This window comes from Oncorhynchus keta, chromosome 1, assembly GCF_023373465.1.
Source record: "Oncorhynchus keta strain PuntledgeMale-10-30-2019 chromosome 1, Oket_V2, whole genome shotgun sequence".
Taxonomy (NCBI): domain Eukaryota; kingdom Metazoa; phylum Chordata; class Actinopteri; order Salmoniformes; family Salmonidae; genus Oncorhynchus; species Oncorhynchus keta.
The window spans coordinates 76,170,216-76,183,081 of NC_068421.1; the positions used below are offsets into that span (position 1 = coordinate 76,170,216).

The window sequence follows — 12,866 nt, forward strand, 5'->3', positions numbered from 1 at the left end:
TTTCCTGAAGTCAGCTCTACCTGCCCCGGGATGTCTTCCTGGGGGCTTGGAAATTGCCCCGGACCTCTCCGCCAGCTTCGCGGAGTACCAGGATCTCCGGGAGGGGTTCAATAAGGCCCGGGCCACTTCGTTTCCACAGCACCGACCGGTATCCAAGGAGGTCAAGCCTGAGGCGCTGGCACGCCACTATAGTGCCGCGGCTACACCCCTGGAATCTGAGACCTTTCCCCCCAGCTCCAAGATCATTAGCCCCTCTGCTGTTTGTCCTCTGTTGCCCAGTACCCTCCGTATTTTTCCTACTTTTTCTGTGTCTAGAGTCAAAACCATGTCTGACTGCCCCTTGTCTTGTTTTTAGGCCCATCCCTCATCGATGGTCATCGAGGGTTCAACCACAGAGCAGGGGTTTCCAGTACCTGGTTGACTGGGAGGGTTATGGCACTGAGGAGAGGTGATGAGTTCCAGCTAAAGACATCTTGGACCCGGCCCTCATCGTCGACTTTCACCGTCGGCACCCCAGTCAACCAGGTATCCGCCCAGGTGGAACGCCAGGTGGCGTCCCTAGTTTCTGTTTCACTTGTGGGTATTTAAAACGGTGTTTTCTGTCTGTCTATGCCAGTTCGTCTTGTTTGTTCAAGCCAACCAGCGTTTTGTGTCTCAGCTCCTGCTTTTTCCAGTTTCTCTATTCTCGCCCTCCTGAGGTTTGACCCTTGCCTGTCCTGACTTCGAGCCCACCTGCCTGACCACTCTGCCTGACCCTGAGCCTGCCAGCATTCTGGAGTCGGCTCTTCACTGTTGACGTTGAGACTGGTGTTTTGCGGGTACTATTTAATGAAGCTGCCAGTTGTGGACTTGTGAGGCGTCCGTTTCTCAAACTAGATACTAATGTACTTGTCCTCTTGCTCAGTTGTGCACCGGGCCTCCCACTCCTCTTTATATTCTGGTTAGGGCCAGTTTGCGCTGTTCTGTGAAGGGAGCAGTACACAGCGTTGTACGAGATTTCTCACATGGAATAGCTTTCGTTTCTCAGAACAAGAATAGATAAATATATTTTTGTTCTGGTCATTTTTAGCCTGTAATCGAACCCACAAAAGAAGCCCAGTTTTATTGCTTCGTTAATTAGCACAACAGTTTTCAGCTGTGCTAACATAATTGCAAAAGGGTTTTCTAATGATCAATTAGCCTTTTAAAATTATAAACTTGGATTAGCTAACACACCGTGCCATTGGAACACAGGAGTGATGGTTGCTGTTAGCTGATAATGGGCCCCTGTACACCTATGTGGATGTTCCATAAAAAATCTGCCGTTTCCAGCTACAATAGACATTTACAACATTAACAATGTCTACACTGTATTTCTCATCAATTTCATGTTATTTAAATTGACAAAAAAAATTGCTTTTCTTTCAAAAATAAGGACATTTCTAAGTGACCCCAAACTTTTGAACGGTAGTGTACATGTGGGTAGTCTTAAAGTGACTATGCAGAGATAACAACAGAGAGTAGAAGTGGTGTAAAAGGTGGGGCAATGCAAATAGTCTGGCTAGCCATTTGATTAGGTGTTCAGGAGTCCTATGGCTTGGGGGTAGAAGCTGTTTAGAAGCCTCTTGGACCTAGGCTTGGCGCTCCGGTACCGCTTGCCGAGCGTTAGCAGAGAGAACAGTCTATGACTAGGGTGGCTGGAGTCTTTGACAGTTTTTAGGGCGTTCCTCTGATACCACCTGGTATAGAGGTCCTGGATGGCAGGGATCTTGGCCCCAGTGATGTACTGGGCCGTTTGCACTACCCTCTGTAGTGCTTTGCGGTCGGAGGCTGTGCAGTTGCCATACCAGGCAGTAATGCAACCAGGATGCTCTCAATGGTGCAGCTGTAGAACCTTTTGAGGATCTGAGGACCCATGCCAAATCTTCAGTCTCCTGAGGAGGAATAGGTTTTTTAAATCAATAGAATCTAAACACTTCTGTGAAAATTGGAAAACTCTAAACAACAAATGAAGAGTTATCTATCCAAAATTGAGATTTATGGATAAACCACTTCTCCAATCTGTTTGGCTCCATAACAAAATAACAAACAGCAAAAACATATACATGATCAAATACAAATCTTAGAATCAACCAAAGACTACCAGAACCCACTGGATTCTCCAATTACATTGCATGAACTACAGGAAAAAATACAAACACAACAACCCAAAAAGACCTGTGGGGTTGATGGTATCCTACATGACATTTTTAAATATCCAGACCACAAATTCCAATTGGCTATATTTAAACTCTTTAACATCATTCTCAGCTCTTCCCCGATATTTAGAACCATCACCCCAATCTATGAAAGTGGAGACAAATTTGACACCAATAACTACCGGGGGATATGGGTCAACAGCAACCTTGGAAAAATCCTCTGCATTATCGTTAACAGCGGACCCATACAATTCCTCAGCCAAAACAATGTACAGAAGCAAATGCCAAATTGGCTTTTTACCAAATTACCATATGACAGACCACGTATTCACCCTGCACTACCTAATTGGCAAACAAACAAGCCAAAACAAAGATTAAGTCTTCCCATGCTTTGTTGACTTCAAAAAAGCTTGAGACTCAATTCGGCATGTGGGTCTGCTGTCAAATGTCTACTGTTTGCTGATCCCCAAACAAGGAGGGCCTACAGCAGCACATAGATATTCTGCACAGATTGTCAGACCTGGGCACTGACAGGAACTCTCAGTAAGAAAAAAAATAATGGTGTTCCAAAAAAGGTCCAGTTGCCAGGACCACAAATCAAAATTCCATCTAGACACAGTTGCCCTAGAGCACACCAAAAACTAAACATACCTCGGCCTAAACATCAGCGCCACAGGTAACTTCCACAAAGCTGTGAACAATCTGAGAGACAAGGCAAGAAGGGCCTCTATGCCATTGAAAGGAACATAAAACATAACAATTAGAATCTGGCTAAAAATACTTGAATCAGTTATAGAACCCATTACCCTTTATGGTTGTGAGGTCTGGGGTCCGCTCACCAACCAAGAATTCACAAAATGTGACAACCAAATTGAGACTCAGCATGTGTAATGAACACGAGGGAGACAGAGAGCTGGTTTCAAGCACAGAGGGCAGCAGGTTTTTAATGAAAGGAACCTTAGGAGATAGCTGGGTCCAGGCAGAAGGTCATACACAGTAGGTCCACAAATGGCAACAGTACAGGCAGGGAATAGGCAAAAGGCATTGTGAGTGAGGCAGGCAAACCTATCATGGACAGGAAACCAGCGCTCTGAAAAAGTGTGTCTCAAATACAAACAATACCTCACAGTTATGGGGTGCAAGGAACTGAACTAAATAGTGTGGGATGATATACAGGTGTGTGAACAGGTGATTCAAATTCCGGTGATTAGGATCTGGAGCGTGAGCTGGAAAGTGGGCTGTGTTCCAGGGATCTAAGTGTTTGGGAGTGTGAGTTGGACGCAGACATTACAGCATGCAGAATTCTGCAAATTCTGCAAAACACCAAATAATGCATGCAGAGCAGAATTAGACTGAAATTCTACAACTACCTAATAGGAATTAGGTTTGGAATTAGGAAAAACAATTCCAAAACCTTCCATAACAAAGTCATCACCTACAGAGAAATGAACCTGGAGAAGAGCCCTCTAAGCAAGCTGGTCCTGGGGCTCTGTTCACAAACAGACCCCACAGAGCCCCAGGACAGCAACACAATTACACCCAAACAAATTATGAGAAAACAAAAATAGAATAACTTGACACATTGGAAATAATTTACCAAAAAACTGAGCAAACTGGAATGCTATTTGGGACTAAACCGAGAGTACACAGTGGCAGAATACCTGACCACTGACTGACCCAAAATTAAGGGAAGCTGTGACTATGTACAGACTCAGTGAGCATAGCCTTGCTATTGAGAAAGGCCGCCAAAGGCAGACATGGCTCCCAAGAGAATACATGCTATGTGCACACTGCCCACAAATGAAGTGGAATCTGAGCTGCACTTCCTAATCACCTGCCAAATGTATGACCATATTAGAGACACATATTCCCCTCAGATTACAAAGAATTTGAAAACAAATCCCATTTTCATCAACTCCCATATCTGTTGGGTGAAATACCACAGTGTGCAATCACAGCAGCAAGATATGTGACATGTTGTCACAGCAAAAGGGCAACCAGTGAAGAACAAACACTATTGTAAATACAACCTATATTTATTTTCCTTTTTGTACTATTTGCACCTCATTACAGCACTGTATATAGACATAAGATTACATTTGAAATGTCTTTATTCTTTTGGAACTTTTGTGAGTGTAATGTTTACTGTACATTTTTTATTGTTTATTTCACTTTTGTTTATTATCTATTTCACGCAATGTAAACATGTTTCCCATGCCAATAATTCTTTTAAATTGAAATGAGGTTGAATTGATTAGAATGATATTGATTGTGACTCAGAAAGTTAGACGGCTAGGTCTCTGTTCTAGCCTATCTTGGGAGATGTGTTGTTTACCCGTACATACGGCTATGTAGCCAGAACCAACATCTTTAAAACAGGAAGATTTGACATTTGTTACGGAAACTGTAGTCTAACTATGGTATGGTTCTTTTGTTATGAAAACTATGATCTACTGTGGTATGTTTTTTGTTAACTAGGTCGTTGCCATAGTAAGAAAAGTTGTTTGGACTAGGCTGAATGTGTATTATTCACCTGTTTGGACTCCTAAATGTCCAATGATGTGCAAACCAAACCCTCAAACCAAGCCTTTCAACTGTGTAAACTTGAAAAATTACTTCTCCTTTTAATCATTGTTTCATCTGTTTCTCCTAGTCTGAACAACAAACACTCACAGTGTCGTGTTGATCTAAGCCCTTTCACAGCTGTAACAAGTTCATTTTTATTCAGGGTTGTTGCCTTATCTCATGATTTGCACTGTGGTCCTACTTACTAGAAACACTTTACCCAGTTGGAGTTTTAACCCAGTTAGGCCAAACAGTGAATGATGATGTTGGTGGTGGTAGAGCCTAGCCTAGCTGCCTAGCCTAGCTGCCTAGCCTAGCTGCCTAGCTGCCTAGCCTAGCTGCCTAGCCTAGCTGCCTAGCCTAGCTGCCTAGCCTAGCTGCCTAGCCTAGCTGCCTAGTAGCAACAGAACTGGAGATGGATGTGGTCTTGTGAGAGAGGGTGTTGGTAGTGTGGTGGAAATAATGAGGGCAGCGGTTAATATGGCTTGTTGTTTATATCAAACCCTATGACGAACACTACTCAATCAACCACCTGTTTTCGCACTGTATTCCCCATAGAATTACTGGAACAGACTTTCCCATTCAAGTCAATGTTCTGTGATGGGCGGACCAATTCTATGGTACTGTAATGTTGAGGGACCAAGCACACAAGTGTTCTGCTGCACCTTTTTGTACCTGCTGTAAACTGTGTGTGTGATGAATAAATATGGATTTGTTTTGGTATTCCCTTGGATAGACGCTTGTCCAGCGTGATCTAACTGAATACTTACAACATTAAGGCATAACTTAACTCTTGTGTTTCATAAACAGACCTGGATAGTTTTTTCTCCTTGGGACGATTATTCCACTCAGGTAGTATAGATTCAGGTTAATAAAGCAGGAATCCATGTTGGGAGGTGTTGTAGATCTTAGGAACTCATCTGCATTTTAAAACAGCCTGGCTTTTTCATAGGACTCATTTTCAGGTGTTCTTACACTTTGTGAACAAACAACTTCATCTAGAATTGATGACAACTGCAGTAAATAGTATACCTGTCTTATCAGATGATATTAGTGGTCACTGTACTATTCAATCTACAGTATGTGTTTATTGAATTTATTGAAATACATCACCTCTCAACACTGAACTATCATTCAAGCTTCTACAGAATGTCCACCTACAGAAATACAGCATATCTTACAAAGACAATTATCTTATATTTACTTGTGTTATTGTTATAGGAAAATAATGTCTGGAAAAGTACAATGTCATTCAGTGTTTCTCTTGTATGTAAAACTTCACTTTTAATCCGTGAATTATTCACTGTCCTTTGAGAATTCTTCTTCTTTTTAATTTCATAATGAAAAGTGACAATGTGGATCATTCAAACTTATAAATGACCTTGCCAGAGGAAATAAGAATGTGACATACAAAACCCCTATAGTTGACAAAAATCTACCTTGCAGTGAGGAGATATTATGTCTTTGTAAGAGCAGGACCCATGGGCTCTTCTGGCTTCCAGAATCGAGAACCCAGAATCTAGAGCTGACTTGATGAGGCTTGCTGCTTTCCCGTCAGGGAACGACTGCTAGAACAAACCTCTCTCAGCCCAGCAATAATATCAAGAACCTCCTCATTTGCTCCCTAACCAACCCACCACACTTCACAGAAACTTCCCAATCCCATCAGCCTTCCATGGACCTCACCAGAGGACACCCCCCTCCCCCACACACACAAACACTGTGGTCTTGTCACACAGCCAGAGATCAACATACAGCTTTATCTTCCATGTTCTTGAAGTCCGCCGACTGGTTGTCTTCTCTTTTTCTTTATGCTTAATTTCCATTTAAGCAGCGGTGCCTACTGAGTTCTCTGCTTCAGCAGGCAGATACCAGCACCATGAAAGAGCTGGATAACTAGAGTAACTGGAGTATTAATGAGAGGCCATAGATCTGGTCTCTTCTGGGTCAATTTCATTTCTGACCGGCAAATGTTAAAAAACTGTCCCCCTTTGTGTTTTTTTTGTGCTCTGCTGTTTTTCAAATACAAGCTTGAACAATCCCTCTGTTTACTTCTGTTTTACAGGAAATGTTGGGTTCGAAACAATAATTGCTTTTTTAACCTGGTATTGTGAATGGATGAAGCTTTGTTTGAGGTTAGGTTATCCTGACATCAGTAAATCAGTTAAACTAAATGGCATAAAGTAATTTATCGAGACACATTTTGGCTAGCCCTGGTTCTTCTGCCAGCCAGACCATTGAGAAGAGCAAGTATGATGCCCTGCGTGCTGTCCTTTTCCATCCACCATTGTTTTCCTATTCCACTCACATGAAGTAATGTAGCAGGCCTGTATCTAAAGGGCAAATAGGAAAGTCATTGACAGATTAAAGGACGGCTACTGTGACCTCTGATGATATAATGATTGCAGACAGACAGACATGTTTTCATGAAGATGACGATGTGTCCACGTCGTAAGTAGGAATAACTACTGCCTCATGGTCTATGGCGTGTCCTATGACCCAGGCTGCAACAGAAAGTTCCACAAAATTAAATGTTTCTTATTGACTTCCACTTTACAGATTGTAGTTGTTATTTTAAGCTTTATGGTACCTACGAATCTTGGTCCTCGTCTATAGATGATCCATCATTTCTTCACAGATGAATATCAAAGTAACCATTGATTACTAAACTAATTTTGTTTTAGTTTGTATTCAATTGTTTTGCGATGTTTAATTTTGTTCCTTGTTCTTTCATTATCAACGACATACTTAATCTCTCTTTCTCTCTGCCAATCTAGTGTATGACAAACAGGGATTCTTGCTGAAGCTGGGTGGTAATCTGTAAGTAGTCCCTTAATACATTATCTTATCCAGTATTGTGCTTTACCCCTTCACATTGCTTTGTGTTTTGGCTACATGATCTTCATGTATGTTTTGGGTAACCTCAACAGTCGTCAAACTCTTAAGACCATCTCACTGGGCACAACTGATTGGATTTGCAAAAAGTCTTCAATGTAAGGATATTTTGTATTTTTTTCAATTAACTACTTGAGTAAAAATCTAAAAGTAACTGGTTTTAAATGTACTTAAGTACAGTGGTGGAAAAAGTACTCAATTGTCATACTTGAATAAAAGTACAAACTAAAAGTAAATGCTATTACATAAAATGTCTTATATTAGGCAAACCAAATAGCACAATGTTTATTTTTTAAATGTATTTTTACGAACACTCAGACATCATGTACAAATGCAGTATTTGTGTTTAATGAGTCTGCTAGATCAGAGGCAGTAGGGAGTGTGAATTAGACCATATTATTGTCCTACCTGAAAATTAAAAATGTAACTAGTACTTTTGGGTGTCAGGGAAAATGTATGGATTAGAAAAGTACATATTTTCTGTAGAAATGTAAGGGCATAAAGGTTGCCAAAAACATAAATAGTAAAGTACAGATGCCTAAAAAAATTACTTAAGTAGTACTTTAAAGCATTTTTACTTCAGTACTTTACACCACTGCGGCAAAGACCATGTTACTGCTTTGAGTAATTTTGCAGGATACTTATTTTTGTGTGTTACAGTGTGTGTTTGTTCATGATTAAATTAGTTATTCAGTACCCCTCAAAAGTTTGCACACACTTAATCATTCAAGGGTTTTTCTTTATTTTTACTATTTTCTACATTGTAGAATAATAGTTAAGACATCAACACGATGAAATAACACATATTGATTCATGTAGTAACCAAAAAGGTGTTAAACAAATCAAAATATATTTTAGACGTTACATTCTTCAAAGTGGCCACCCTTTGCATTGATGACAGCTTTGCACACTCTTGGCATTCTATTCTCTCAACCAGCTTCACCCGAAATGCTTTTCCAACAGTCTTGAAGGAGTTCCCACATATTCTGAGCACTTGTTGGCTGCTTTTCCTTCACTCTGCGGTCCAACTCATCCTGAACCATCTCAATTGGGTTGAGGTTTGGTGATTGTGGATGCCAGGTCATCTGATGCGGCGCTCCATCACTCTCCTTCTTGGTCAAATAGCCCTTACACAGCCTGGAGGTGTGTTGGGTCATTGTCCTGTTGAAAAACAAATAATAGTACCACTAAGATCTACCCAGATGGGATGGCGTATCGCTGCAGAATGCTATGGTAGCCATGCTGGTTAAGTGTGCCTTGAATTCTAAATAAATTACCGACAGTGTCACCAGCAAAGCACCATCACACCTCCTTCTCCATGCTTCACGGTGGGAACCGCACAGAGTAGATGAACAGAGATCATCAGTTCACCTACTCTGCGTCTCACAAAGTCACAGTTGTTGGAACAAAAAATCTCAAATTTGGACTCATCAGACCAAAGGACAGATTTCCACCGGTCTAATGTCCATTACACGTGTTTCTTGGTCCAAGCAACTCTCTTCTTCTTATTGGTGTCATTTAGTAGTGGTTTCTTTGCAGCAATTCAACCATGAAGACCTGATTCACACAGTCTCCTCTGAACAGTTGATGTTGAGATGTGTCTGTTACTTGAACTCTGTGAAGCATTTATTTGGGCTGCAATTTCTGAGGCTGGTAACTAATGAACTTATCCTTTGCAGCAGAGGAAACTCTGGGTCTTTCTTTCCTGTGGTGGTCCTCATGAGTGCCAGTTTCATCATAGCGCTTGATGGTTTTTGTGACTGCACTTGAAGAAACTTTCAGTTCTTGAAATGTTCAGGATTGACTGACCTTCATGTCTTAAAGTAATGATGGACTGTTGATTCTCTTTGCTTATTTGAGCTGTTCATGATATTATATGGACTTGGTCTTTTACCAAATATCTTCTGTATACCACCCCTACCTTTTCACAACACAACTGATTGGCTCAAACGCATTAAGAAGGAAAGAAATTCCACAAATGAACTTTTAACAAGGCACACCTGTTAATTGAAATGCATTCCAGATTACTACCTCATGGAGCTGGTTGAGAGAATGCCAAGAGTGTGCAAAGCTGTCATCAAGGCAAATGGTGGCTACTTTGAAGAATCTCAAATATAAAATATATTTGGATTTGTTTAGAGCTTTTTTGGTTACTACATGATTCCATATGTGCTATTTCATAGTTTTGATGTCTTCACTATTATTCTGCAATGTAATAAATAGTAAAATAAAGAAAAACCCTTGACTACTAAAAGTGTTTGCACTCAAAAGTGTCTGCTACTGTAAGTGGAATAGCTTATTATTATACAGTATTACAATGCTATGGTGCTGGGCCCTACCTTTCCTGATCTAGTTCCTCTGGCTGCTCGTCCAATAGCCTCTCTGTTTATTTGACTAAGCCATAGGCTCATCAGGTTATTAATGAGGTTAAAAGCGGCTGTTCAGAGCAGTAATTAATACCAATGTGTGTGGTACTAAAAATGTGAACCAGGTCTTCTGGCGGCTTCCCAAATGGCACCCTATTCCCTATTTATACCACTAGTGTTGACTAGGGCTCATACGGCTTCGGTCAAAAGTAGTGCACTATAAAGGGAATAGGCTGCCATTTGGAATGTAACCTCTCTCTGTGAGGTGAACTGTTTTCCGTTTTCTTAACGAACGATCTGTCAACAACTGGTGCCCTCATCAACGACCAGCCCCACCTCGACTAGAAACCATTTTATTGTCAAGCCGAGTCATCTCTAAGTCTGAATAATTTTAGGGGCCTCTAGGGGTTATCTTTAGCTTGCTGGAAATGGAGGGATACTGTATCTCCTGGGATACGTCCCAAATGGCACAAGTCCCAAATGGCACGCTATGTGGTGCACGACTGTTGACCAAGGCTTGTAGGGCTCTGTTCAAAAGTAGTGCACTATATAGGGAATAGGGTGCCATTTTGGATGCAGCTATGGTGAAATGTGAGGGATTCTTTCCACCAGTATACATTCCACAATCAACAGGTTGTCTCTCCCCCACACACACTGGCCCATGGATAGATACGTAGATACGTAGTCTGTTGAAAGGTTTTATTTGTGTTTCACTGACTCAACGGAGAGAGGTGAGAGCCTACGTAAAATAAACAAAGCTTCCCTCCCTTTTTGGTGAAAGACTTGTTACTTCTGAGTTTTCACCAATTAGTTTCTTATATTTGTACATTAATTCACTGCAGCTGTTTCAGTCAAAACGGTTTTAGGGTTTAGATTTGAGATTTTTTTCTTGTTGATTTTATTAGGATTGACACCAATGGCAACAGCTAGTCTTACTGGAGTCTGAAACATAACAGGAAAGACATTACAGACAAAATACTTTCCATTTAGCAACTTAACATGTAGTATGTGTGTGTGCATCTATCAGTTCCACATACATGTCAGTACATACACACAACAAGTAGGTCACATGGTGGAGAGGTGTTGCTTTGTTTGTTTTTTGAAACCAGGTTAGCTGTTTACTTGATCTATATGAGATGGAAGTGAGTTCCATCCAATCATGGCTCTGTATAATACTGTATGTTTCCTTGAATTTGTTATGTACCTGGGGACTGTGAAAAGACCCCTGGTGGCATGTCTGGTGGAGTAAGTGTGTGTGTCAGTGTTGTGTGTAAGTTGACTATACAAACATTTTTATAATTTCCAACACATTAATGTTTCTTATAAAAACAAGAAGTGATGCAGTCAGTCTTTCCTCAAATCTTAGCCTAGAGAGCCTGACATGCATAGTATTTATATTAGCCCTCTGATTGCAATGAAGAGCAATATGTGCCTCTCTGTTTTGGGCCAGCTGCAGCTTAATTAACTAGGTCCTTCTTTGCTGCACTTGACCATATGATGGGACAATAATCAAGATGAAGTTGTAACTGGCTCAACTCTTTTAGGGTGGGGGTATCATGCTCTTATGCTTGAGCCCTAAGCTAAGTAGGGAGGCCATCTGTGCATGTCCTAACCTTTTTATGTTATCCTTTTATTCGTTGGCTTTTATTCAATGAAATGAAATGTATAGGAGTTCTGATCTTGTTAACCCAACCTCCACAGTAGATACAGTATCTTGTACTGTTTTCTTTCAGAGTATGATATATTATGATAGAGTATGATAATGTATTGTACATTATGATAAAGTATGAGATATTATGATAGAGTATGATATATTATGATAGAGTATAATATATTATGATAGGGTATCATATATAATGATAGAGTATCATATATTATGATATAGAGTATGATGTATTATGATAGAGCATTAGACAGTTAGTTGTACACAGCAATCACAGATTAAAGATATGTTAAGATATTTGTTTACAGTACAGAGCCATCAAATATTCATCAAAATGTATTTTTTGGATTCAAAGGTTCAATGATCTAGTTGTTTGTTCTTAACAGTTCCAGTTATGCAGAATGTTCCTGGTTATTTTCTTAGGCTTGTGTAGCTTTTTAGGCTTTTAGAAAGCTTCTATTCATGCTCACACACCATCTCTTCTCCTCCTCGTGTGACCTTTTCTCTGTCTCTGACCTCTCCTCCTTGTGTGACCTCTTCTCTGTCTCTGACCTCTCCTCTTTGCGCGACCTCTTCTCTGTCTCTGACCTCTCCTCCTTGCCGTGACCTCTTCTCTGTCTCTGACCTCTCCTCTTTGTACCACAGACCTTTGGAGCTGATGTACAAGTATGGTAATCTCAGCGAGGGAGTCTGTAAGCCTGGCTACGCAGCTGCCAAGATGACCACCATCTATCCAATGTGAGCCAAAGCTTTTTACATTTCTGATATGATGTGATATAATTAAGCAATACGACCCGAGGGGATGTGGTATATGGGCAATATAACATGGATAAGGGCTGTTCTTATACACAACGCAACGCGATATACCACAAACCCCAGGGGGTTTTATTGCTTAATTATATAATTAGAGCAGTAAAAACGTGTTTTGTCATGCCCTGATATGCCACGGCTTTCAGCCAATCAGCATTCAGGGCTCGAACCACCCAGTTTATAATTTGGTTTATGATACATTTATGATATTATATAGTGTAATTTGGTTTATGATACATTTATGATATTATTGTAACGGGATTCTTCCGTCGAAGGAGAGGAGGACCAAAATGCAGCGTGGTTGAAATTCATGTTTGTTTTTAATAAGAAAACTATACATGAATAAACTACAAAAACAACAACAGTCCCGTGTGGAACAAACACTGAGAC

At 40.6% G+C, this 12,866-nt stretch overlaps 1 protein-coding gene across 9 annotated transcripts in view; it reads left to right on the forward strand.

Annotated features, from left to right (window-relative positions):
• Positions 1-12,866, forward strand: part of LOC118393206 (CMP-N-acetylneuraminate-beta-1,4-galactoside alpha-2,3-sialyltransferase-like) — an 87,893-nt gene that overhangs the window by 17,302 nt on the left and 57,725 nt on the right. For 4 of the 9 annotated variants that reach the window (XM_035785657.2, XM_052461146.1, XM_052461141.1 and 1 more), the window contains exons 3-4: positions 7,520-7,562; positions 12,312-12,404. In XM_035785657.2, the coding sequence (XP_035641550.1) occupies positions 7,520-7,562; positions 12,312-12,404 (136 nt within the window). The other 5 variants (XM_052461157.1, XM_052461150.1, XM_052461178.1 and 2 more) reach the window with 4 other exon arrangements.